The sequence below is a fragment of the Typha latifolia genome, chromosome 7 (assembly GCF_019914945.1).
Source record: "Typha latifolia isolate L0001 chromosome 7, TyphaL0001v2, whole genome shotgun sequence".
Taxonomy (NCBI): domain Eukaryota; kingdom Viridiplantae; phylum Streptophyta; class Magnoliopsida; order Poales; family Typhaceae; genus Typha; species Typha latifolia.
In genome coordinates this window covers 14080674-14102774 of record NC_133092.1, presented here as the reverse complement: position 1 = coordinate 14102774, position 22101 = coordinate 14080674, and the positions used below count along the sequence as shown (strand labels likewise).

Below are 22101 nucleotides of genomic sequence, written 5' to 3'. Positions count from 1 at the left end.
TCTTTTCTGTCTTGTGATGCCTTCTAGGGCGTGGGCGTGCCATAATCGATAAAGAAAGAATTAATAACATTCTCTGCCAAGAAGGAAGGTTCACAAAGAGCAGCTTCACCAGAGAAAAAAAAAAAAAGCAACATGAAAGAAAAGGACATGATGTAAAAAGAAAATAACAAAAAAAAGAGAGGGAGGGACAGAATGATTTGCGTTAAGAACCAATCAACTCTCCATGTTACCCAGGTCCATCTTCAGTTGCAGAATGGTCGTCTCAGATGCAGAGCTATGTTGCTTATCTGGGGAAGCAACTGAAGACATGGAATCCACCTTCCAGTACTTTCCAATACCTTTGCTGCTGTCTCCCATCCATTTGTTATCTTTCTTGTCTACGTACTCCTCACCGTCTGCATTTGAAATAGACACTTCTCTCCAATTGCTCCACATCCTAACCATTATGTACAATAACACCAAGCAAACTGCTGCTGAAATGGACACTATTGCTACGATGATGCCCGCCACTGCTGCTCCCGACAGAGGCTTCGTCGCGGACGAGCGCATGCATGATTCCAGAGGTGGTCCACACAGTTGGTTATCCAGAAATGAGCTCATGGGGAAGCTCGACAACGCAGCAGGGATTGGACCATGGAGAAGATTGCTTGATAGATTTAGTCGATGGAGACTGGTCAGTCTCTGCAGAGAAGGAGGTATCTGTCCTTGGAGTTGATTGACAGAAAGGTTAAGTCTCTCTAATTTGACAAGGTTTCCAAGAGAAAGAGGGATGTCTCCAGATAAATGATTGCCACTCAAATCCAGTATCACTTGCAGCTCAGTCAGTTGTCCCAACTCTGGTGGAATGGATCCTGTGAATGAGTTCATGGAAAGCCTCAACTCGTAGAGCTTGTTACAATGCTGAATTGTGGAAGGTATTGAGCCCGACAGATTGTTGCTCTGCAGATTAAGAACATTGAGTGATGTGAGCCTTCCAATCTCAGGAGGGATGATTCCTGAGAGATTGTTGTCATGGAGTGAGAGCTTAAGTAGTCCTGAGCAGCTGCCTAGCTCTACTGGTATGTCTCCGAGCAAGTTATTGGATGAGAGATCAAGCTCTCCAAGGTATTGCAAGCTTCCCAGCCAGGAAGGGACCCTGCCCACCAATCTGTTTCCACTGAGAAGGAGATGAGTCAGCTGCTTACAGTTTGAGAGCTCATTTGGAATGCCGCCAGAGAGACTGTTGGATGATAGATCAAGGAAGTCTAGCCCCTCAAGCAGGCCTAATTCAGAGGGAATTCCACCGCGCAATTGGTTGCAGGCTAGTCGGAGACGAGTCAGGTTCCTTGAATTTCCAATTGCCGAGGGAATCACGCCGGAGAAGCTATTGTTGGTCAGGTCTAACAAAGTGAGAGAGGTTGAGCCAAGGAGGGGAAGGATGCTTCCAGTGAATCTATTGTGGGAGAAGTTGATGATTGAGAGATTCTGGAGAGCAAAGAGTGAATGTGGGAGAGGACCCTCAAGTGAGTTGTTATACAATGTGATGAGCCTGAGTGCAGTGAGGAATCCAAAAGAGTGTGGAAGAGTCCCTGAGAGCCTGTTATCAGCCAATGCTAATGCCTGGAGCTTGCTGCAATAGCCCATGCTTGGAGGAATGGGGCCTGAGAGATCATTCTGGCGCAATTGGAGCAAAACCAGGTTCTTGAGCCTCCCAATGTTATCAGGAATCAGCCCCGAGAAGTGGTTGCCGAAGAAATCTATCTCCTCTAAGCTCGAACAGTTGGTCAGCTCCTGAGGTATCATCCCTGTCATCTGGTTCTCGTATAGGAAGAAGACTGTCATTCTTTCTAGCATCCCAATTTCAGCGGGAATTTCACCGGTGAGACTGTTATGGAAGAGAGATAACATCTCCAAGTTGCTCAAATTTCCAATCTCCCGCGGCAGTGAGCCCACCAAGCTGTTGTTGTGCAGTACAAGGTTGACGAGGTTCGTTAGGCGGTCTACGCCGGATGGAATCCTTCCGCTCAGGCTGTTGTTTGAGAGGTCCAGAGATTGTAGAGAAGTGCAATTTAGCAGACCATCAATGGTTCCTATCAGATTGTTTTCCGCAAGGAACAAGTTCTGCAGACTTGACTTCTCAGGGCAGAGGTTTTCGGAGATGCCACCCTCCAGGAAATTATTCGAAAGAACAAGATACTTCAGATTCTTCAGCTGTGTCGTGGAGAGTTGGATGGTTCCAGATAGGTTGTTCTTTGACAAGTCCAATATCTCCAGATGCCTCAGCTGGTTCAATTCAGGAGGAATGAAGCCACTCAGTCTGTTTCCCAGCAGATTTAGGTACGTCAAGCTTGGAAGACTTCCGACCTCCACCGGAATTGGCCCCGACAGTCGGTTATTCGCCAGATTGAGAGTTTGCAGAGAGTCCAGTCTTCCAATGGATGAAGGAATGTCTCCCTCTAGCCTGTTATCTGCTGCTGATACAACTTGAAGGTCTCTGCAGTTGCTGATGAGCTCTTCAGGTATTGGGCCACTGAGGCTGTTATTCTGCAAGTTGAGAATCTTCAGTTGCCTCAGGTTACCAATCTGGATAGGAATGCTTCCATTTAACTGGCACGAGGCAAGACCCAGGGTCTCCAAATAAGTGCAGTTGCCAAGTTGTGGAGGGATCTCTCCTGATAACATGTTGTCGCCTATCCTTAGGACCCTGATGTTCCTCAGAAGGCCGAGCTCTGGAGGGATCAATCCAGATAAAGAGTTCGAGTAGAGAAGAAGAACCCTCAGGTTTTGCAGCACACCGAGCTCAGGAGGGATCGGGCCGGATATCGAGTTGGAAGACAAATCAAGAAACTCGAGGAAGACAAGGTCTCCGATAGCCGGCGATATTGAGCCTGAGAGCCCGTAGCCCGACAAATTGAGACCCAAGACATGGCCCTGTCTCGCCGTACATGTAACTCCATTCCAGGTACAGACATCAGCTCCGGAAGACCAGTTAGTGAGAAATCTTTCAGGATCAATGAAATTGGACTTTATTTGAACGAGTGAATCAGAGTTTGTGGATGTGGCTACACTTGCAAAGATATGTATAGTGCTGAATATTGATAGAAGAAGCACGATGGAGTACTTCTGCATGCTATCCATCTCAAAATACGTAACAAGTGAATTGGAGCAGAATGCACTTACAGCATATTGCTAACGCGCCATGAACGAACACAAGACAACTGGGGAAAAAGAAGCACCCAAGCAAGATATTAGTATCTCGATGGGTACCATACTACCATCTCATGAGTAATTGGTTAATGGTTATAGCTTTCAAGCAAGCAACTCCAACCTTACAAATATTTCACTAGGAGGGTGGTAAAAAGCAACTGGAAAGTGTTGGGTACCTTTTCAAGAGCATGATTTTATAGTATGTCTGCTCTCTCTCTCTCTCTTCCTTTGGGTGACTTGTAAAGTGCTGCCTTGCTTTCACAAGGAACACAAAAAAGATTTCAGGCAGCTTGTGAGGTAGGGAAGACTGTTTTCAGACAAGATTCCGAGTTTATGCATGCTCAAAGGGTTAAATAGACCAACTTGTAGCTAGCTACTGGGTAACTCAATATGTGGGTCTTGAAGGTTTTTATTTTTATTGATTATAAGATCCTATTTTATAAATTGGACGACCACATCAGCTCTTACAATATAATGCTCTAATAAAAATAATTCATTAAATATCGAATCTCAATGTGTCTGGGAAATTAAACTCATAAATCTTAGAAGTTGAAACGAAAACACTTCTAACAGTGCAATGATTTATTTGATGTAATTCTGTTGTCATGATATCTGAATGATTGCTCGATTACAGTATGCTTTAGGATCTCGAGGATACAAGCGACCGATTCGTGGTCCAGTGGATTCTGAAGATTTTCCCTCAATTTTCTCAACCTAAGCCCACCTACTGCAGAATTATTAGCACAAGAAAACAAAGGACGCATAACTACCACACCATGCAGTGCAAACCAACTCTAGTCTCAAGTGTGCTCCATGTTCATCTTTGTAAATGAAGAGGAACATGGGGATCCAATGGGTTCCTGGAGCTGAACATGCATGGTCCCTTTTACCGGCCCTTGTAATTAACTGAGATTCCTATCCTGAGAGAGCTCTAAACAAATAGAGACAGAATGCTATCATGTCACTGGTTCTGGTATCTTTCTAGCCAAAAAAAAAAAACCCCCCATTTAGCTTTAGCTTTTCACTGCCCAGTCCTTTTTTGTCACTCTCCTTTGGTTTGGCAACCCTTGCCCCATTTTTATAGCAATCAAGGTATGTATGATAGATATACGAAGATGAATCATGAATCCCGTCAAGATCCCATGACAAGGAAACGAGGAATAGCCTGTGGACCAGATGTTAGGACTGCACCTAGCTTTCGTTTTCTCATCATGTACATACAAATTTCTAGTGCTCATTGGAGAATGATAGCCAGAAGATAATATCTTTCTCTCAGCTCAGCAGAACTTGATTTTTTTTTCATCGCAATAGCTAGAAAGAGAAGCCTGGAAACTAGACAGCCGTTGCAGCACAAAATTTAATTACTATCTGCTCTAGATCTTAGAAACGTGGAGATGAAGTTACTTGAGATTATAGTATTGGAGCAGAGGGGTGGAATGCAATCGTAGAAGCAAAAGATGACAAAGGAGAAGGTAGGGATCATCAACGAGAGTATGCAATAATGGTGATAGGAATGAAAGATTATTTTATACGACGAGTTATTATTAATTACTGGACCTTCATCCATCTATTTGGTTTGTTACTCAAGAGAATCTGAATGGCATTAGAAAACTGGAGTTATGGTAATGTGGATGTAAGCTACAGACAATAAATTCACCTACCCTCTGGTTTGGTGAGACGAGGACAATGAGATTCTGCGATGTACAGCAGATGAGTCATCTCCTCTTTCGATGTTCACTTTTTTGACTTGGAAACAGTTTAATACTGGTATTTTCCTACCACCCGATTGAACCGGTTTTGACTTCGGTAGCCTAACTTTGGCCAATTATCCATTGAGTAGATATTGCTAGCCAACTCTCTACTGTAGATTAGGTTGAGCATTAAATTATGCAGCTAGATTTGGGGAAAAGAGAGAATAATAAACAAAAACTCGAGCTTGGCGTCAGCTGGATGCACTTTCTTTCTTTCTTTCTTTCTTTCAATTTAAAGAATTCATGAGCAACGGTACAGCAAGATGAGATTTTAAGACTCTACTCTAAAAACTGGTTAGAACATCAGAAGTAAATGGGCCAGCAGAGTTAGGAATAATCCTAAACCCTTCAAACATTGGACAAGGTAGGAGAAAGAAAGAATGTAATATCAACTCATTCTATTCTTGACGACTGTAAAAAACATTCACGCCAATTGAATCGAGATTTTTCTAGTCTTGCACACCCTTGCAGGTCAAAGAAGCAAACAAGTTATTTAGCAGAATGGAACTCAGCTTAGACACCCCTTAAAAGAAGTTTGCTAAGATGAGCGTCCACAGAAAGACTGCAATTTTTTTTTTATATTTTTTTATCTAACAACTTTGAATTTGTGCGTGGTAACACAAGTTTCAAAATAACAGCAGCTCAGTCAACTAAGGAATGCATGCTTTACCATCGGCAGATGTCCACAGTTACATTTATTTGAGAATATCTACTTCCTGGCTGTGCCTGTCATACTGAAAATGTTTTCCTACAATTATTCTCCTCACTAGTATCATGAAAGTATAAGCAGAGGGAATCAGCTTGTTTCTCATCATCTCATCATAGAACCAAAGTGCGCTTTTCTTATCACCCTTCTCACAGTACTTTGTTATCAATGTGTCGTATATACAACTAGTGGGGATCAGCGATTTCCCTCGCATTACAATCAAGATTTTTTCAGCTTCCTTCAACTTACCACACTCGCAGAGATTTTGAATCAATGAAGTAAGAACTTCAAGACCGGGGTTCATACCTCTATGTTCCATCTCATAGTAAATGTTAAGAATCCCTTGAGCATTTTTTATCCTTCCATACCCATCAATAAGCTTTAAGTATGTCACTTCATTCGGAATAAACCCTTTATCCATCAACAGGGTGAGTAATTCATTTCCCTTCTTAACTTGGCCAGACACACAAAGCGTGCTCAACATCTCGTTGCAAGTGGCACAGTTAGGCAAAAAACCATCTTTGAGCATGTTCTCACAGTAGGCCAAGGACTCCTCCAATCTCCCTGTTTTAGAACAACCCGCTATAAGATAATTGTAAGTGTCGTCATACAGGTTCAAGCCCATGGATAGCATTTCCTGCATCAATCTTATGGACTCTTCCATGTCACCTTCATCACAATGAGCTCTAATAAAGCAAGTATAAATGAAGACATTCAAATTACAACTTCTGTTGATCATATCATCACGCTGCTCATATGCTAGTTTCAATTTACCCATCCTGCAATAAGCAAATATAATCAAAGAGTAGACGATATCATCGAAAACCAGATTCTTCTGCAGCATTCTCTTCAACAGTAAAATCCCTTCTTCAGCTCTCCCCTCCTCAAAAATCCTAAAAGCAAGTGACGCATTGACAATCGTTCCCGGTGCGCATCTCTTTCCATGAATTCTGTCGACAGTGCTAATCATCTTCTGCAAAGTCCCCTCCTTACACATCAAACTAATCATGGTCTCGACAGTAGCCTGATTCGGGTACACTCTCTTCCCGAGCATATACTCAAACACCTTCCAGGCCAATTCAGTCCGACCGGATTTGTGTGCCGCATGCAGCACCGCATTGAAACTGATGAGACTGGACGAGAACCCACGATCGCTGAAGTATCTGCAAGCATCGAAAGCCAGCTCGACCATCCTCACCTTCGAGTAAGTTTGCACCAAAAGATCAAAAACACGCGAACCCGGAAGAACGGCTTCGTAAGTGCTCCAGAGCATCTCAACAAGGGAAGAACTCGAGGACTCAGATGTCAAATGGTTCTCTATAGCCGACTCGAGCAATGCCCGGGCGTCGAGAAGAAGTCCCGCGCGGACGAGGATGTGGACGAGCAAGCAATAGGAGCGAAGCCCATGAAGGAAATTGTGCTTCTGGGAGGACCAATGGAAGAAAGTTAACGCCTTTTTGGCGTCAGGTACCTTAAGATCGAGAAGGACGTCCTCGACAAGGGAGTGGGTTAGTTGTATGGATGCGAATGTGGTGCTTAGGGAATCCCAATTTGCTCCACCTCTTCTGAGGAAGTCGGCTATGTGGGCTGAGCGGGAGGAAGTAGAAGGGCTTTCTAATATACGAGTAGTGAGGGATTTGCAAAAAGGTCGGAGGAGGCAGGCAATGCCGCGAGCTTTTCGAGCGAGAGTCGCGTTCATAAGGAGGACGGGATGTTTACATGGGAATGAGTCGAGGTCGAGGGAGATAACCTTAGTTAACCTCCCCTCATGTCCTGGTTCCGCCCCAGAGTGAAGGACCAAAGCAAATCCCGGGATCATTAAAACCCATCAAAAACTCTCATTTTTTTTTTCTCTCTCTCTAATTTTCTGGACTATAATCTCTTTCCAAGACACTTTTTTCGGTTGTACATATAATAACACCTTTCTGAAAAGAGGTAGGGGGGAATCGAAAAACATTCTCAGAGAAGACGCATGCAAGCATTGAATCCAAAGATTAGGGTTCCCCAATCTTCGGGGAAGAAGACGATGGCTTATAGTCCGAAGTTGTTCATTCGAATACCGGCCCAGCCCAATAGACCTGTTATATTCTTCAGAGTTGTACTTGTAGCATAACTAGGCCGGCCCATTATGTAATCATGCTGATGATGATGATGGATGGACAAGATAATGCAATCTAAGTCATCTAATATACAAAATTCTCGAAGATCTAAGTGTCTCACTTTCCAAAAAGTCGAGCCTATTCGTCCAACAGCTAAGCTTATGCCTCTTTCTAAAAGATAGTATTGAAAGAGAGATTCTTCTCAACATAATTTCTTTCGCCCATGTATCCCATCCCATCAATACAAATTGCTGCATTCTTTTTTCATTTACTTTACATGGCACAGGTGACTTGAGGATTCACATCAGATTACTCTCTTCTAGTTATAACATTTATATTGTGTAAAAGAGCAACATAAAGCTGTAACAGATAGTGGACGCCCACAGTTTCTCAAGTCTTTTGCCAACTTCTTTTTTTCCAAATCCCGTAGCCCCCATGATATCTACATGGTGAGAGAGAGAGAGAGAGAGTCAACCCCGGAAGTCGGCTGGCACAGTCTCCTCTGTGAAGTATTCCTTCCTCACAGTCCCAGCATCACAGAATCTCACCTTGAGAAGAAAAAAAAAAAAGATAAGGGTAAACGTAAAAAGCTCGAAACTTACAACAAATAAGAAATGTGGATCCGATATATTGACTGTGGCCTTGTGACTTACCAGGGAGGCGTACGATTTCAACAAAGGTTTGACAAGCTGCCAAATAGGTTGAAACATGAAAGGAGCATCTACAAATAGGACTTCACCAAGTCGCTTAGGGTAGTAATAATAGAAAACGTCGATCTAGAAGGACAAGAGAAATGGAATATCATACTATAAAGTGAAACTTAACTTGTAAACCATTCAAATTTCATCGTTGCTGTCATATCACTTGCTAAAACAGGGAAGAAAAACACAGCAGGTTCAAGTATATCAAATAAGGCAGCAAGTAGTTGCAAAATATTACCAAAAACTTTAAGAAGAGGACGTCCCCATTTTCTGTACGAAAGCCTCGAAGATCAAAAATCCCTAGTATATCTTCTGTTCCAGAAGGAAGTTTACTCAATGCTCTCTCTAGCAAAAGGACACAGAGCTTCTCATTCTCAACAGGATCCTGCTTCTGTAACCATATTGTTACGGGTATATCAGTGAAAATGCTCCAACGATAACAGTGGAAACACAGAGGTAGATACATCAAAAAGTTCAACATGATAAGCTAGTGATGTAATCATACTATGTAGTGATAAGTATAATATACTTCACTTCCAGTGGGTAAGTGCATAGAAACAACAACCTCAGCATACAAAAAATTACATCCAGTTCTGAGTATGACAAAGATGCATCAAATGATTAATGAGCTATTCTGAAATATGTGTGCTCTTAGAAACTTTCAGCATCTTCATCTTTCAGTCATTTCTTCTTTGTTATTTACTATGTAAAAAAGTGTCGAGCTGTTTAAGTAAAAAAGTATAAACAACTCATCATGAAAGAGGACTATCTCCAAAGTTATTGACTGAGAAGCATAAAGAAACTTACTCCAGGAAAATGCTTGGATGCCACGACCAGTAGCACAGGTCTTCCATGAACATCTAAAAAGTCATGCACATAAGCTTTGCCTGTTCCATATAAGTTACTCACAGACTCTTCTGATAATTCTGACACGCCAAAATCCTGACGCCATTTCTGAATAAGATGAAAGGATTCCAATACAGAACAAAGTTTCTAGTATAAATTCGTAACTTTAAAAACCCTTAAAAGGTGAGATAACTGTTAACATTGGTGTTCACAGATGAAAGAAAAGAACTAATAAAAGTTGGTCATCAGAGCTCACCCTGGAAAAACATCTTCACTGATATGTATGTTCTTTTATGACAATTCACAAATGGCTAACAACATTGTTTTAGGAACTTGAATGCAGTGTTTGGATACAATGGCTATGCTCAATTTTGTGACAGCATCTTCCACAGAAAACTTCCTGTCCTTCAAGAACCAAAGGATCATGTCTTCATCATCTCTTCCATTTTTGCCTATTGGGAGCTCAGAATGCTCTCTCTCAAGTTTTTCTTTCACTTCCAACACAAACTGCAGATTGACAAACCAAAAATAAGACATTATTCAAGCTACATGTAACAACTCTCTGTACACATAAACAGGCATTTGAGGAAACAACAGGTCAAAAACACGATAAGTCTCCATGTGAACAGAAATTTGAAAGAAACGCAGCAAATGGTATACTCTGAAAGAGTGGTCTGAAGCTACGATTATCCAAATATTATGTAGCAACAGGAAGTTAGATAGAGTGGTGCAAATAAATGTGAAGTGTCAGAATGGGTCTGCAGTGCTACTAGCAAAGTACAAGAATGCAATGTAAAGCTTAGCAATAGAAGAAAGAAAGGTAACAAATCAATATCATGGGCTAAGCTCATTATTGTCATTGAGTAACCAAGAAAAATCTGCAGAGTTCTAAATTTCAACAAGTACTAATTACCAGAAAAAACTCTGCAGAGTTCTAAATTTCAACAAGTACTAATTACCAGAAAAAAAAAAGGATTCCAGTAAATGAATTTGCAGACAAGTACCAAGTGATTGAACTTTTCAAGCTAAAAATGGAGATTAGTGTCGCTTACCAGTGGCAAAAGATTCTATATTGCGTGGTTGTATATAGATGGTATAGACAGTAACTAACTCCAGGATAGGTTATAAGGAACAGAATTCCTAGTCCAAAGAGTCAAAAGAGTGATTGCTCTACATCTGGTACATAGCCTGCTGACTCAAATCCTGTCATCATATCTTTGAGTAATAGATAAATCTCCACAAACTGTGGATGTGAAGTGTCACCTGCTGAAAATTCATGAAGGGAACCATGTAACTCAATGCAACTACAACCAGGGTTTTTTAATACCCTATTCTCCTTCATAATCTTCCATATGTCCTTAGCATTTTCATACTGACCTTTATAAACATATATGTTAGACAGTAGCACAAAGGAACTACTATCATAAGGCACTAGTTCAATGAGGTGCCTTGCCGCATACTCCGCAATTTCAATGTTCCTACGGTTTCTAGAAGCACCAAGAAGTGCTCTCCAAACAATATCATTGGGCTTCATTGGCATAGAATTCACTAAAACAACTGCAGCTTCTAGAAATCCTGCACGGCTTAGAAGGTCCACCATACATCCATAGTGTTGGATCTTGGGAGTTAATCCATACTTGAGGCTCATAAGTCTAAAATACTGATGACCCTCAAATACTAAGCCTGCATGACTACAAGCACTCAATAGACCAATAAATGTTATATCATCTGGTTTTACCAGCGATCTCTCCATATCTTCAAATAAGGAGACAACACTATATCCGCATCCATGAAATGCAAGCCCCGATATCATTGCATTCCAATGATCCCTACTTTTTACATGGATGCCATCAAAGATCTTCCTGGCAATATTAGCATGCCCACACTTGGAGTACATATCTATGAGAGCAACACCAATGGCACCATCCAGCGGGAACTTGTTCCTATCAGCATAAGCGTGAAGCCATCTACCTTGGACAATAAGACCTAAATCAGCTATAGCAGAGAGAACAATAGCTAAAGTAGAGCAATCAAGTGTCTCCCCAAGCAAATGCATATCAAAAAACAAGCCAATTGCCTCTTTTGATAGTCCATTTTCTTTGTAGGCAGCAATCATTGCATTCCATGAGACCACATCCTTATATGGCATATCATCAAAAAGCTTCTGAGCTACTTCCACCTGCCCAAATCTAGCATGTGCGTCAACCAAAATGTTCCAAGAAACAACATCCTTGATTGGCATTGCATTAAATAATTGGAATGCGAGGTCTAACTTCCCATGCTTTGCAAATGCATCAAGCATGGCATTCCAAGAAGTCAAATTCCTCTTAGGCATTGATTCAAACAATTTTTGTGCTACAGTGATATTATCGGATTTAGCATACCCACTGATCAAACAATTCCAAGTTATAAGATTTTTATAGGGCATTTTCTCGAACCAATTATGAGCAATTATTATTTGATCATTATTAGCATATCCGTTGAGCATGATGCCCCAGGTGACTTCATCTTTAATTGGAACCTGATCAAATAACTCCCTCGCAGATGTCATATTTCCACATTTTGCATAGCCATCAATCATTGAATTCCATGAAATAACATCTCTCGCAGGCATTTCGTCAAATAACTGCCTAGCAGATTCAATTTTCCCATCTCTTGAAAGCCCGTCAATCATCAAATTCCAGGAGAACAGATCACGTTCGGGCATTTTATCAAACATTTTCAATGCATAATCGACATTTCCATTTTTAACATACCCACTGATCATCATATTCCAACTTATCAAATTTTTGTGAGGCATAGCATCAAAAGCAACTTCTGCCTCTCCCATCTTTCCACAATGGGCATACATAAAAATCAATGACCCTTGTACAAATAAGTCTACACTCAATGGACCCTTTAGAACTCGACTATGAATCTGCTCTCCTTCCTTAAGCGCCCGGATACTAGCACACGCTCTGAGTACAAAAGGGAAGGTGAACTTGTCAAGGTATACATCCCTGCACGACATCTCCTTATACAACTTAATTGCTTTCAACGGCTCGTGATTTTGCTCGTAACTCCTAATGACAGTGTTCCATGTGAAAGGTTGAGGATGGTCAGCATGCCTCAAGAACGTAGCCGCCCAGTCCAACCTCGCTATCCGTGAAATTGAGCACAAAGTCACCACCTTGCGCAATGCTGCAGCATCCTTCAAAAGCCCGACAACGATCAATGGTGCAAGTAGGTGCTTCAAGTCTCTCGCGGTTTGACATTTGTCTAACAAAGGGAGGAACGAGGCAATTGTCCTATGTCTGAGATTTGCTTCATCGTAACGAGACCGACGTTGTTTTGGTCGTTCCTCGCGTGGCATCAAATCCATCTTTTACCTCACCTTCCTCATGTCAAAATTCTAGAAATCCAAATAAATGTATCGATAAAGATGTCCGCCCAAAATTGGCCTGAGAGTCTCCAATCACGTCACGAACAACCAAATCAATGCCTAACGCAACTTGGGAACTAGTGAACAGCATCATGAATTCTAATTATTGAATTGCTAAGGATACCCAAGTCATAAAAAAAAAATTATAGAAGGTAATGGAGAAAGAGGAAGCCGAGCTAGCAGAATGATACTAGGGAATTGGGAGAGGAAGCAAGAGATAGGGATACCTTTCTTGTGTCGAGGGATTGGCGGAGGGACTGGTACTCTGCGGAGCATCTCAAGATCCGGCTGCGTAAGGATGATGGGGTCGATGAAGGGGGAGGAAGACGAAGCGAGTGGCACAACCGCAGAGCCATGAGGTAACAAAACTTGGGCCTCCTCTTGTTAATAAATTGAAGTGTTTCTTGGATTAGGTTCGGATCCTTAATTAACTGTAGTTCGTCCATCATGTCTTGATTCGTCATCAGATATAGGTTTATTCATATCGAGCTATCTAATTTTTATTTATTTATTTTACCCTTTTTTTTTTTAATTGGGCCTCAGGTCTGAATGGGATGGGCCTTAAAATCCAGCTTCATGATCTATATCCAATGTGAATCATTTTGGAGTCGAGTTAGATTATTACTATTAGACCAAGTTTATATATATTATTGGCGATCGCATGATGGATGATGATGCTCTTCCTAGGATGAAACTGGGATACGTAATGATTATTTGCATGCAAGCCATGGTACGTAATGTTAAGGGGGATCCGAGTGTCTTGTGACGAAGATGATGAACTATATCTATCATGACTGACGAGGTTGTATATAGTGAGATTTCGAAACAAACATGCACTTTTCCCTTTAGTGTGGGAACACTCATACTATGAATTGATTCTTCTTCCTTTCACATGTACATATATATATATATATATATATATATATACCTACCTTTAGTTACCACTGTGAAGCTAGCTGATGATGGTTATTTATGTCAAGGCACATGAACTCTGCATGGTTGTTTCACTTATTTCCTTTTTATTTTATTTTTATGAAATGTACTAATTAAACTAATAGAGGTAGAGGAATGAAGGCAGACAGACACCTGGGCCCTGGCCAGGCCGGCATGCATGGCAGTGATGATTCACAACTCTATCTATCTTTAATGGTTTTGCAGGTGCTTCGACAAATAGACAAACTGTTCAGTCTCTTGATAAAGAGGGTCATCGACTGAGGGAGGAAGAGTTTTTATACGTACTACCTACATTATGGCTGCAGCTTCCATTATGGTTGCCACTAGCTATTCAACTTTTCAAACTATGTTCTCTTCTTTCCAAGCAGGAGCACGGTGGTATGGTAGGCTTCTTGATCTTTTATCGATTTAATTGCTACACCCCAAGTAGGTGAATCCCCTCGCCAATGTGAAAAAGCTTGCAAGCATCCGTTAATATAAGCAACGAGCTAGCTTTACGACTCATACTTTTTTACCTTTTGCTTTGTGATAAAGATCGATGCTGCCTTTCTTTTTTCTGTACGAAGTTCCCCATCCAGTGATCGATGGAGTTGCCATTAAAAAGCTAAATTAAAATATGAAGGTGCTAGTAATAGAATGTTTATAATATTTCTGTAGCTGGAAATAATTTCTTCAAAGTAATTCTGCTTTAATTCATTCAACTCTATTTATGATTTATGCCAAGATTCCACATCGTTTTCAGCCAATTTCATATCTGAACAGCAGAACAGTTACTGCATCGATTGTTGGATATTTCATTCTCTATCTCTTATTAAAATCCTCACAAGCATTCAAATTAATACTCAACTTCCTGGACGTAGATCTATGGTGTTGTAGTGTACATAAAATAGTCCACGCACAGTGCAACTAATTTGGTTGCCGACTGTCAGCTAATTTAATGCCTTAAAAGCATCTTGAGAATTCCAACTATTCTATAGCAACTAATTCCAAGCCATGCAATTTAAACATTCATCCGACCAGCTAATTAATTGTGGGTGTGCTGTTATACATGTTTAAAACTCTTTGAATGCCCCGGCCCAGTTGTAGCTAGCTAGCTAACTAACTGTCTTCAATATATATAAATAAATTCTATCTATTAAGAAATCATGCAGCATGAGAGCTAATTGATCTATTGACACCTCCTACCTAACTGCATGATCAATGCACTTGAAGTCAAATATATTGTGAAGTATAAACTAGGAAATTTTAGTAATTAGTTGTGGTGGTTGACTTATTCCAGTGTTATTTTAGATGTATCAAAGAAAAGGTTAGTCATGTGCTGTAGTATCCAATAACTCCTTCAAACTAAAAATGTAGGAGTTGGATTTGATCTTAAAACAATTTCTTATATATAGTTCATAATGTGGGTAGCTGGATGTGTTTGCTAACTGGTCCACATGATCCACTGCACTCGGATAAGTAGGATGCTGAATATATATATATAAATATATATATATCTATTTCCGTATTGCACGCCTGTGAAAGCGAATAATCACACGTTCTTATGCATACTGCGGGCTGCAATCTGCTCACTTATTTTGACATGCAAATTTAATTACATATATATATATATATATATATATATATATATAATACCTAATATTAACAAATGTAGATATCGAGATAAATGTCATCTCAACTTCTCCATCTAGATTCTAGATAATTAGCGATCGATGGCATAAGAACAGTTTGCCAAAGCCTAACATGCTGACATAGGCGGAATATATATGATCGAGTATGGCATAGATGGGCAAATATATAATTTCTTCTCGTTAGTGGAGATAGAATCGTATCTGTAGCCTAACTCTGGCAAGCATTGTTCGCACTGAGATATCCTAATCTTTTACCCCCATATGACAAAAGATAGTGGTCACTAATAAGTCTCAGAGCTCCTTTTCCAACAGTGCCTGAACAGTGAATGGGCTTAATTTTGTGGGAAACCCAAAGAGTAGAAAAGTGTACTGCTAAGGAAGTGGCAAACATAATTGCCAGAGCTAGCTCTCAAAAAAGAGATGCTAATTAGAGAGGCCCACAAAATGCCTTGACCCATGTGTTTAAAATACTTTCATTATTTTTTAAATATATATTATAAATTTTTTTTTTTTTTGTTATAAAAAGTTTCAATCCGATGGTAGAAAATCACAAGAAAATTCTCTATCCAAGTACAACTACAACCTATGATCCTAACATAATTAGCAAGCTAATCAATAACACGATTAGTAAAACTTTTAGGATTAATTATACTAACACTCCCTAAACTATACCCGATTTTTACGGAGCCCTCGTAAACTTTTTTATGTTACAATATTGCCCCTAAACTTTTAGCAAATTTCAATGTGACTCTTCCGTTAATCTACCATCAGAAAAGTTGGGCTAGTTAGCTTATGCAATAATTAATTAACTCTAAAATAACTTAGATGCCCTCATAAACTATTTAATTAAATTAAAATAAAAGGATATATATACATATAATTAAATTTAATTTATTATTAAAATTTATCGTCTTCCTCTCCCCATCCACCATCACAAACTCCTCACTTTCACCATCATCAGTCATCCCTTCACCATCGTTAGCCGCCAACATCGCCTCCCTGTCCCAGATTGCTATAGTCAGGCACCAGCCGGCTAAGACAAACAATCCCCCACCTTGCCCTCTCTCCCTTTCCCTATCTCACCATCAGCAACATTGGCAAGGGGCAACACCGACGAATCCATCCGCCAATTTTAAGGAGGAGCTTTCGCCCACGGTGAGGATAAGGGCAAGGGCTGAGCTGGCCAAGTCATTTGGGTTCGGCTTCTTCACCAACTTCTTGATCGGCCACTTCATCCTCTTCGTTCCATTTACCGAGCTCTCCTACAAGATCTCCGCCAACGTCCGCCACTGCTCATGGCAATCCCCTTCAATCTTCTCGGGTTCGTCTTTCGGCGAGCCAGGCTCGTCGTCTCACGGCTTGTGAAGACGCTCGATCGCTACACCGCTGAGAGCAAGGCGCGCATATTCATCGGTGAGAAGTCGAGTAGCCTCATTTACTTTTGGATTCAGGAGCTATGCCGACTCGACAAATGGAGAGGAGTCTGATGACAATAGCAACACTCCGTCTAAGCTAATCAGGTTTCTGAAGAGCAGTGATGGCGAGGCTTCGATGGGAAGGTTACATGTCGAATCAACAATAATTGGATCGTCGCCTCCATTGAAGTACTCCAACGAGGTGATCAACATGGGTTTAGTGGAGGAGACATGTGATTTGAGATTATTTGGATAATTTACTATTTTTTTTCTAAATGGATTAACTTGTTAACTTATTAGGGGTATAGTTGATCATAATTTTAGTGCAACCAACTACTCTTTGCATATTCCAGCTGAAACTTTTATCTGATAATTAATGGATTGGATGTTACTATGCGTACGGACCATCTTTTATTATAATGTCGATCGGCCTTTTCCTATTGAAAACTGCTTCAACCTCTAGGAGTAGTAAAGAATCTTTTGAAATCTCTCTAAATCTCTCTCTCTCTCTCTCTCTCTAAAAGGAATAATTAAAACTAGTATTTATTGATCAATAAGAAGTAAAAGTGATTTAGCTTTGGCTTGTAAATTTTAACGAAGCGTCTGCACTGCAATATATATATTTATATATATATATTTGAAAAAGACCGTCTGCAATAAATTAGCACAACATGTATAAGTGAGTAAAGAGAGGCTAGAGAAAGAGAAGGTGGAACCCAGTATCATGTCTAGTTTCCCACTTAGAGGCAAGAATTGGAGAAAGAACCACAAGGACATATATAAAATCCCATCAGGAAGTAACTGAAAAGAAGAGAAAGCTAAAGTTTGCTGGCTTTGTAAGCTATTTTGGGAGTCGGAAACCCCTCATTCTGTCCGTCTAGTCCTACCAATGAAATCATGAATAGGGAATAGCTTAAAATAAAAAAATAAAAATAAAAAGATTAAAACAAAAGGAAAGGAAAATTTTACTAGTGTCTCTATGGACGATACCCACTTAGATTACCACTTGTCCTCCATTGTTCGTTCCTTGCCCACATGAGGAGCACCGCACCTGATCCCTGAGAGAACCCCACCCATTTATAACTTTTCTCTTTATTACCTCACGCTTGAAAGTTCTGCCAGCCAGTGCCCACACCCCACTACTCCCATGGTTCAAATATTGAAGAAAGAAATGCGAAAAGAAAGAATTGTATTCAAAAGGCAAGCAAGGGATGGATGGTTTTGATGTTAATATATTAGTGGGTGGGCATTGGAATTAGTGGAGAGCCCGCCCATAGCTATCTAGTTGACTGAATTCCATGAATACGTTTGGTCGGGAGGGTCTGCTCGCTAGTGGGAGTTGTGCTCCTGATCTGGACAACCCAAGGCTAGTATTTTTTTACTCTTTCTCTTTATAGGCAAAGGGGTCAATATGATCGAAGGAAGAAGACAACCAAACTGATGTGCACGGATACAAACAGCGCAGCTCTAGAAGAAGAAGGAGAAGGAGAAGGAGAAGGAGAAGGAGAAGAAGAAGAAGAAGAAGAAGAAGAAGAAGAAAGAGGAGAACAAGAAATTAAGATACTACCACCAAATTAAATTCCCCTGGGATGGCTTCTAGCTGCAACTACAAACCTTCCCCAATCATTGCCATTTGTTTTGTTGCCTTCCTACTCTTTGCTCCTATCACTCGGGTCTTCTCGGCTTCCCCAGGGAACAGCACTCTTCAACCCAGTGAAAAGATGTTACGATACAAAAGGGTTAAAGCTCATTTGAAGAAGCTGAACAAACCTTCTCTGAAAACTATCAAGGCATGCATGCATTACCCAGTTTCCATCTCTTTTTGATCGTCTTATATATATATATGTGCGTGTGTGTGCGACTAATTAGCCGATCTTGATGTTGTACCAGAGTCCTGATGGTGATTTGATTGACTGCGTTCCTTGTCATCTCCAACCAGCATTTGATCATCCAATGCTGAAAGGTCAAAACCCATCGGTACATTTTTTACATACTTATCTCTTCTGTTTTATAAATTTTGTGACATGTATGGCTAATTAGAGGCTGCGATTTGAGATGAGAGCTTGTTCATTTCTACCTGGGTTGCAGGATCCACCTGAGAGGCCCAAAGGCCAGAACTCGAGTAGTAGCACAATAGACGACGCATTCTTCCTGTTCCAGGCATGGAGAGATTCGGGTGAGTCTTGCCCGGATGGAAGCGTGCCTATTCGAAGAACCAAAGAAGAGGACATACTGAGAGCAAGCTCCGTCCGAAGATTTGGGATGAAGCCGGCCGGAAGAGTGCGCCGCGATTCGACCAGCAGCGGCCACGAGGTTAGCTATTCAACTCTCAATTAATGCAGATTCCATCTCTTAAAGTTGTTCTTGAAAACAAACAAACAAACAAACAAACAAACAAATGGCTAGAGAATCCAAGTTCAGACATATATATATATCATCTGTTCACCGTTACTCTACCTTCCTTGCATTAGTCAAAAATCAAATTATATAATCTGAAAATTTTGAGAACAGAGACTTCCTCCCTATTGTTTTTTTTCTTTTTCTTTTTTTTGGTTTTGAGCTGCATTGGAAGAAGCAATAGACCTCGGTTCTTGCAATAGTGACTTCAAACAGTGTAATCGATGATATACACGACCCGGAAATTAAGGTTGGAATAAGATATTGCCATGTGCATCTACAGAAGAAGCTTCAGAAAGGAAACCAAGAAGAGGCATTTGACTAAATTAGTATTAATCTTTCTGCAAGAAATTGTCTTATTGTATAGTATTCATCACAATGTAGGACTTTAAAAAAAATAACAACACATCGAGGACCAAGGCTCTCATATCGATTGGATTCTTTATTGCAGATTAGTTAGATTCACATATTTCAATTATCAGGAAACCTTGATGCAGTTGAAGTAAGTAAGAGCATTTGATACCTCGAGTACGTACGTACTGAGATTAATAGCTGTATGTACCTCTCATGATTGCAGCATGCAGTTGGGTATGTAATGGGAGAGCAGTATGGTGCTAAAGCTAGCTTAAATGTGTGGTCACCAAGAGTGACCAGTCCTTCTGAGTTCAGCTTGTCCCAGATTTGGCTAATCTCCGGATCCTTCGGCAATGATCTCAACACCATCGAAGCTGGATGGCAGGTAGAAATCTCTATGGATATATATATATATATATAATTGGATATTAGTTAAACCAAAACCATTTTGAATAATTAATACATGTATATTTACCTTTCTTTTTCTGTCAGATAAGCCCTCAGCTCTATGGGGATGGTTCCCCGAGATTTTTTACCTACTGGACTGTAAGTAGTACTCTTTAAAACCTTGGAAAGCACAGCTCATTCATATTTAAAATTAATGAAAACAACTATGAGAGTCTTAAATTGTTTGTAATAATACATTGCAGACTGATGCGTATCAAGAGACAGGATGCTACAATCTCTTCTGTGCCGGATTTGTCCAAACAAATAACAAGATTGCAATTGGAGCAGCCATTTCACCAACATCCATCTATAATGGAAGGCAATTCGACATTAGTCTACTAATATGGAAGGTAATTTCTCCAAAATTATAATTGGAGTTTACTGCAACCGTACTAAGTCTATTTACTTAATATATATTAATAAACCAATTCAATCCAACTTAACCCCACACACTGATCGAGTTGAGGTGGACCTTCTCCGTATCACTTTTGTTTTGACCCCACTCTTTGCTAGCTATTATAAATTCAAAATAGTAGTTAGATCATTGATTCATGGACAGCTATGTCACTTCGCACTCACTCATATTGTCTTCGGAATATATTAAATCCCACTTCGTACCAAATTCATCTCTCCATTGGGACCTTTTCTGTTCCTCCGTACTCCCTTGGCCTCACACTATCATCACTATGCAACAGTCATCACGACACCTCTACCTATTAACCATTAATTTGTTATCCTACGTAGCAAAAATTATTTCACTTTTTTGTAACTTCTTCATCTTCCCTTTGTTAGTTGCAGTGAGAAACAAGTATGCATGTCTGGTGGTCAAAAAAGAAAGGCCTGATGAAATCGATTGCCTTTTGCTTTTCCTCCTCTCTCTCTCTCTCTCTCTCTCTCTCTCTCTCTCTCTCTTATACGTACCAATCCTAATTAACACCTGACACATTGCACTGCATCCCTCCACCAGCCTTTTTCAAATGTACACAGTATTAGTGTAGTTATATTACGAGCTAGCCAAGTTAGTAAAATTGTACGTACGTAATGTGATGGTATATAGGATCCAAAGCATGGACATTGGTGGCTGGAATTTGGATCAGGGATTCTGGTGGGCTACTGGCCGTCATTCCTATTCAGTCATCTAAGGACGCACGCGAGCATGGTGCAGTTTGGAGGAGAGATCGTTAACACCAGACCCTCAGGGTTCCACACGCCGACACAGATGGGCAGTGGCCATTTCGCCGGAGAAGGATTCAATCGAGCTGCGTATTTTCGAAACTTGCAGATAGTTGATTGGGATAATAATTTGATCCCCATATCCAATAACCTGCATCTTTTGGCTGACCATCCCAATTGCTATGACATAAGAGGTGGGTCGAATAGAGCCTGGGGCAACTACTTCTATTATGGTGGTCCAGGAAGAAATGTGAGATGTCCCTAGCTACGTTTGGATTTTTCCTTTTGTTTTCTTTTTCTTCTTCTTCTTCTTCTTCTTCTTCTTCTTCTTACCCAACAAAAGTTTCTTCTCTTAGGTGGTCGATCATGATCATGATACGGTTTGTTGTTTCTGGTGGTTTTTTTTTTTCTTTTCTTTTCATTTTTCATTAGGTTTTCCCTAGATATAATTACTTATATATTTATGGTTTCCTAGTTTAGCTTGCTCATCATATGTGTAATTGAGGTTCCGAGGGCGGTGTACATTCAGAAAATCATACGAGTAATATAGATAACAAGGCTACACTATGTTTTGTTAATTTGTGCATGCATGTATTTATATATATGTACTTCATCTTTCTAATTCACAGTTACAAGGCTGGAAGGAGCATCAACCAAGTAGTATCTGGTGGAATTTTCACTTATTTTGGACCCTGATCCTGAGCTTGAGAGGAAGAGAGAGAGAGAGAGAGAGAGAATGGATAATTTGCACAGCATTCTTTCTACGATCGATCAGGAGAATGGATAAGATAAAGTAAATTTATGAGGTGAAAGGAGTGATCTGGGTGCCATTTCCTTCTAAGCTATAAATGCGGTCAATACTAGGAGCATTAAATAGTACTGCAGATTAAAAAAAAAAGGGAAAGGTAAACGTACACACACATATATATATATTGCATCGGTAATTAATGATAAATGTACTAGTGCATTCACTCATTCATGTTCAGAGAGAGAGAGAGAGAGAGAGAGAGAGGATTTAGG

General features: G+C 40.3%; 4 protein-coding genes and 1 long non-coding RNA gene across 8 annotated transcripts; 2 read left to right on the top strand and 3 right to left on the bottom strand.

Annotated features, from left to right (window-relative positions):
• Positions 1 to 49: 49 nt before the first annotated feature.
• Positions 50 to 3505, bottom strand: LOC140791900 (uncharacterized). Its single transcript, XM_073142618.1, has 2 exons — positions 3363 to 3505; positions 50 to 3197 (listed from the first exon to the last, which is right to left on the bottom strand). Exon 2 carries the CDS (start codon positions 3115 to 3117, stop codon positions 214 to 216), a length of 2904 nt encoding a protein of 967 aa, XP_072998719.1. The 5' UTR covers positions 3118 to 3197; positions 3363 to 3505; the 3' UTR covers positions 50 to 213.
• Positions 3506 to 5487: 1982 nt separating this feature from the next.
• LOC140791897 (uncharacterized) lies at positions 5488 to 7675 on the bottom strand. Its single transcript, XM_073142617.1, has one exon. It carries the CDS (start codon positions 7460 to 7462, stop codon positions 5633 to 5635), a length of 1830 nt encoding a protein of 609 aa, XP_072998718.1. The 5' UTR covers positions 7463 to 7675; the 3' UTR covers positions 5488 to 5632.
• A 226-nt stretch (positions 7676 to 7901) lies between these two features.
• Positions 7902 to 13148, bottom strand: LOC140791896 (phosphatidylinositol transfer protein CSR1). Of its 3 annotated transcripts, XM_073142616.1 has the most exons (6): positions 12938 to 13148; positions 9644 to 9796; positions 9251 to 9397; positions 8682 to 8834; positions 8396 to 8518; positions 7902 to 8290 (listed from the first exon to the last, which is right to left on the bottom strand). In XM_073142616.1, exons 1-6 carry the CDS (start codon positions 13064 to 13066, stop codon positions 8213 to 8215), a joined length of 783 nt encoding a protein of 260 aa, XP_072998717.1. In that variant the 5' UTR covers positions 13067 to 13148; the 3' UTR covers positions 7902 to 8212. The 3 variants fall into 3 exon arrangements, 1 of the variants encoding a protein (XP_072998717.1); XR_012109646.1 differs by lacking the exons at positions 7902 to 8290; positions 8396 to 8518; positions 8682 to 8834; positions 9251 to 9397 and adding an exon at positions 10342 to 12787 and having other exon boundaries at positions 9658 to 9796; positions 12938 to 13061; XR_012109647.1 differs by lacking the exons at positions 7902 to 8290; positions 8396 to 8518; positions 8682 to 8834; positions 9251 to 9397 and adding an exon at positions 10342 to 12729 and having other exon boundaries at positions 9658 to 9796; positions 12938 to 13058.
• LOC140791899 (uncharacterized) lies at positions 12937 to 14365 on the top strand. The gene is made up of 2 exons (XR_012109648.1): positions 12937 to 13069; positions 13869 to 14365. It is a non-coding gene; the product is annotated as an uncharacterized lncRNA (long non-coding RNA).
• A 3580-nt stretch (positions 14366 to 17945) lies between these two features.
• LOC140791638 (protein neprosin-like) lies at positions 17946 to 21659 on the top strand. 2 transcript variants are annotated; one of them, XM_073142240.1, is made up of 8 exons: positions 17946 to 18076; positions 18176 to 18500; positions 18601 to 18687; positions 18799 to 19023; positions 19685 to 19846; positions 19954 to 20007; positions 20112 to 20258; positions 20966 to 21659. In XM_073142240.1, exons 2-8 carry the CDS (start codon positions 18300 to 18302, stop codon positions 21344 to 21346), a joined length of 1257 nt encoding a protein of 418 aa, XP_072998341.1. In that variant the 5' UTR covers positions 17946 to 18076; positions 18176 to 18299; the 3' UTR covers positions 21347 to 21659. The 2 variants fall into 2 exon arrangements, with proteins under 2 accessions (XP_072998341.1, XP_072998339.1); XM_073142238.1 differs by having other exon boundaries at positions 17977 to 18500.
• The last annotated feature ends 442 nt before the right edge of the window (positions 21660 to 22101 follow it).

Coding starts and splice junctions, on each gene's coding strand:
- LOC140791900 (XM_073142618.1), bottom strand. CDS start 3,117: ATGGATAGCATGCAGAAGTACTCCATCGTGCTTCTTCTATCAATATTC.
- LOC140791896 (XM_073142616.1), bottom strand. CDS start 13,066: ATGGCTCTGCGGTTGTGCCACTCGCTTCGTCTTCCTCCCCCTTCATCG. Junction 9,797..12,937: donor AATCCCTCGACACAAGAAAG/GTATCCCTATCT, acceptor GTCAATCTGCAG/TTTGTGTTGGAAGTGAAAGA. Junction 9,398..9,643: donor CAAAATTGAGCATAGCCATT/GTATCCAAACAC, acceptor CATCTTATTCAG/AAATGGCGTCAGGATTTTGG.
- LOC140791897 (XM_073142617.1), bottom strand. CDS start 7,462: ATGATCCCGGGATTTGCTTTGGTCCTTCACTCTGGGGCGGAACCAGGA.
- LOC140791638 (XM_073142240.1), top strand. CDS start 18,300: ATGGCTTCTAGCTGCAACTACAAACCTTCCCCAATCATTGCCATTTGT. Junction 18,688..18,798: donor TGAAAGGTCAAAACCCATCG/GTACATTTTTTA, acceptor CCTGGGTTGCAG/GATCCACCTGAGAGGCCCAA. Junction 19,024..19,684: donor CGACCAGCAGCGGCCACGAG/GTTAGCTATTCA, acceptor TCATGATTGCAG/CATGCAGTTGGGTATGTAAT.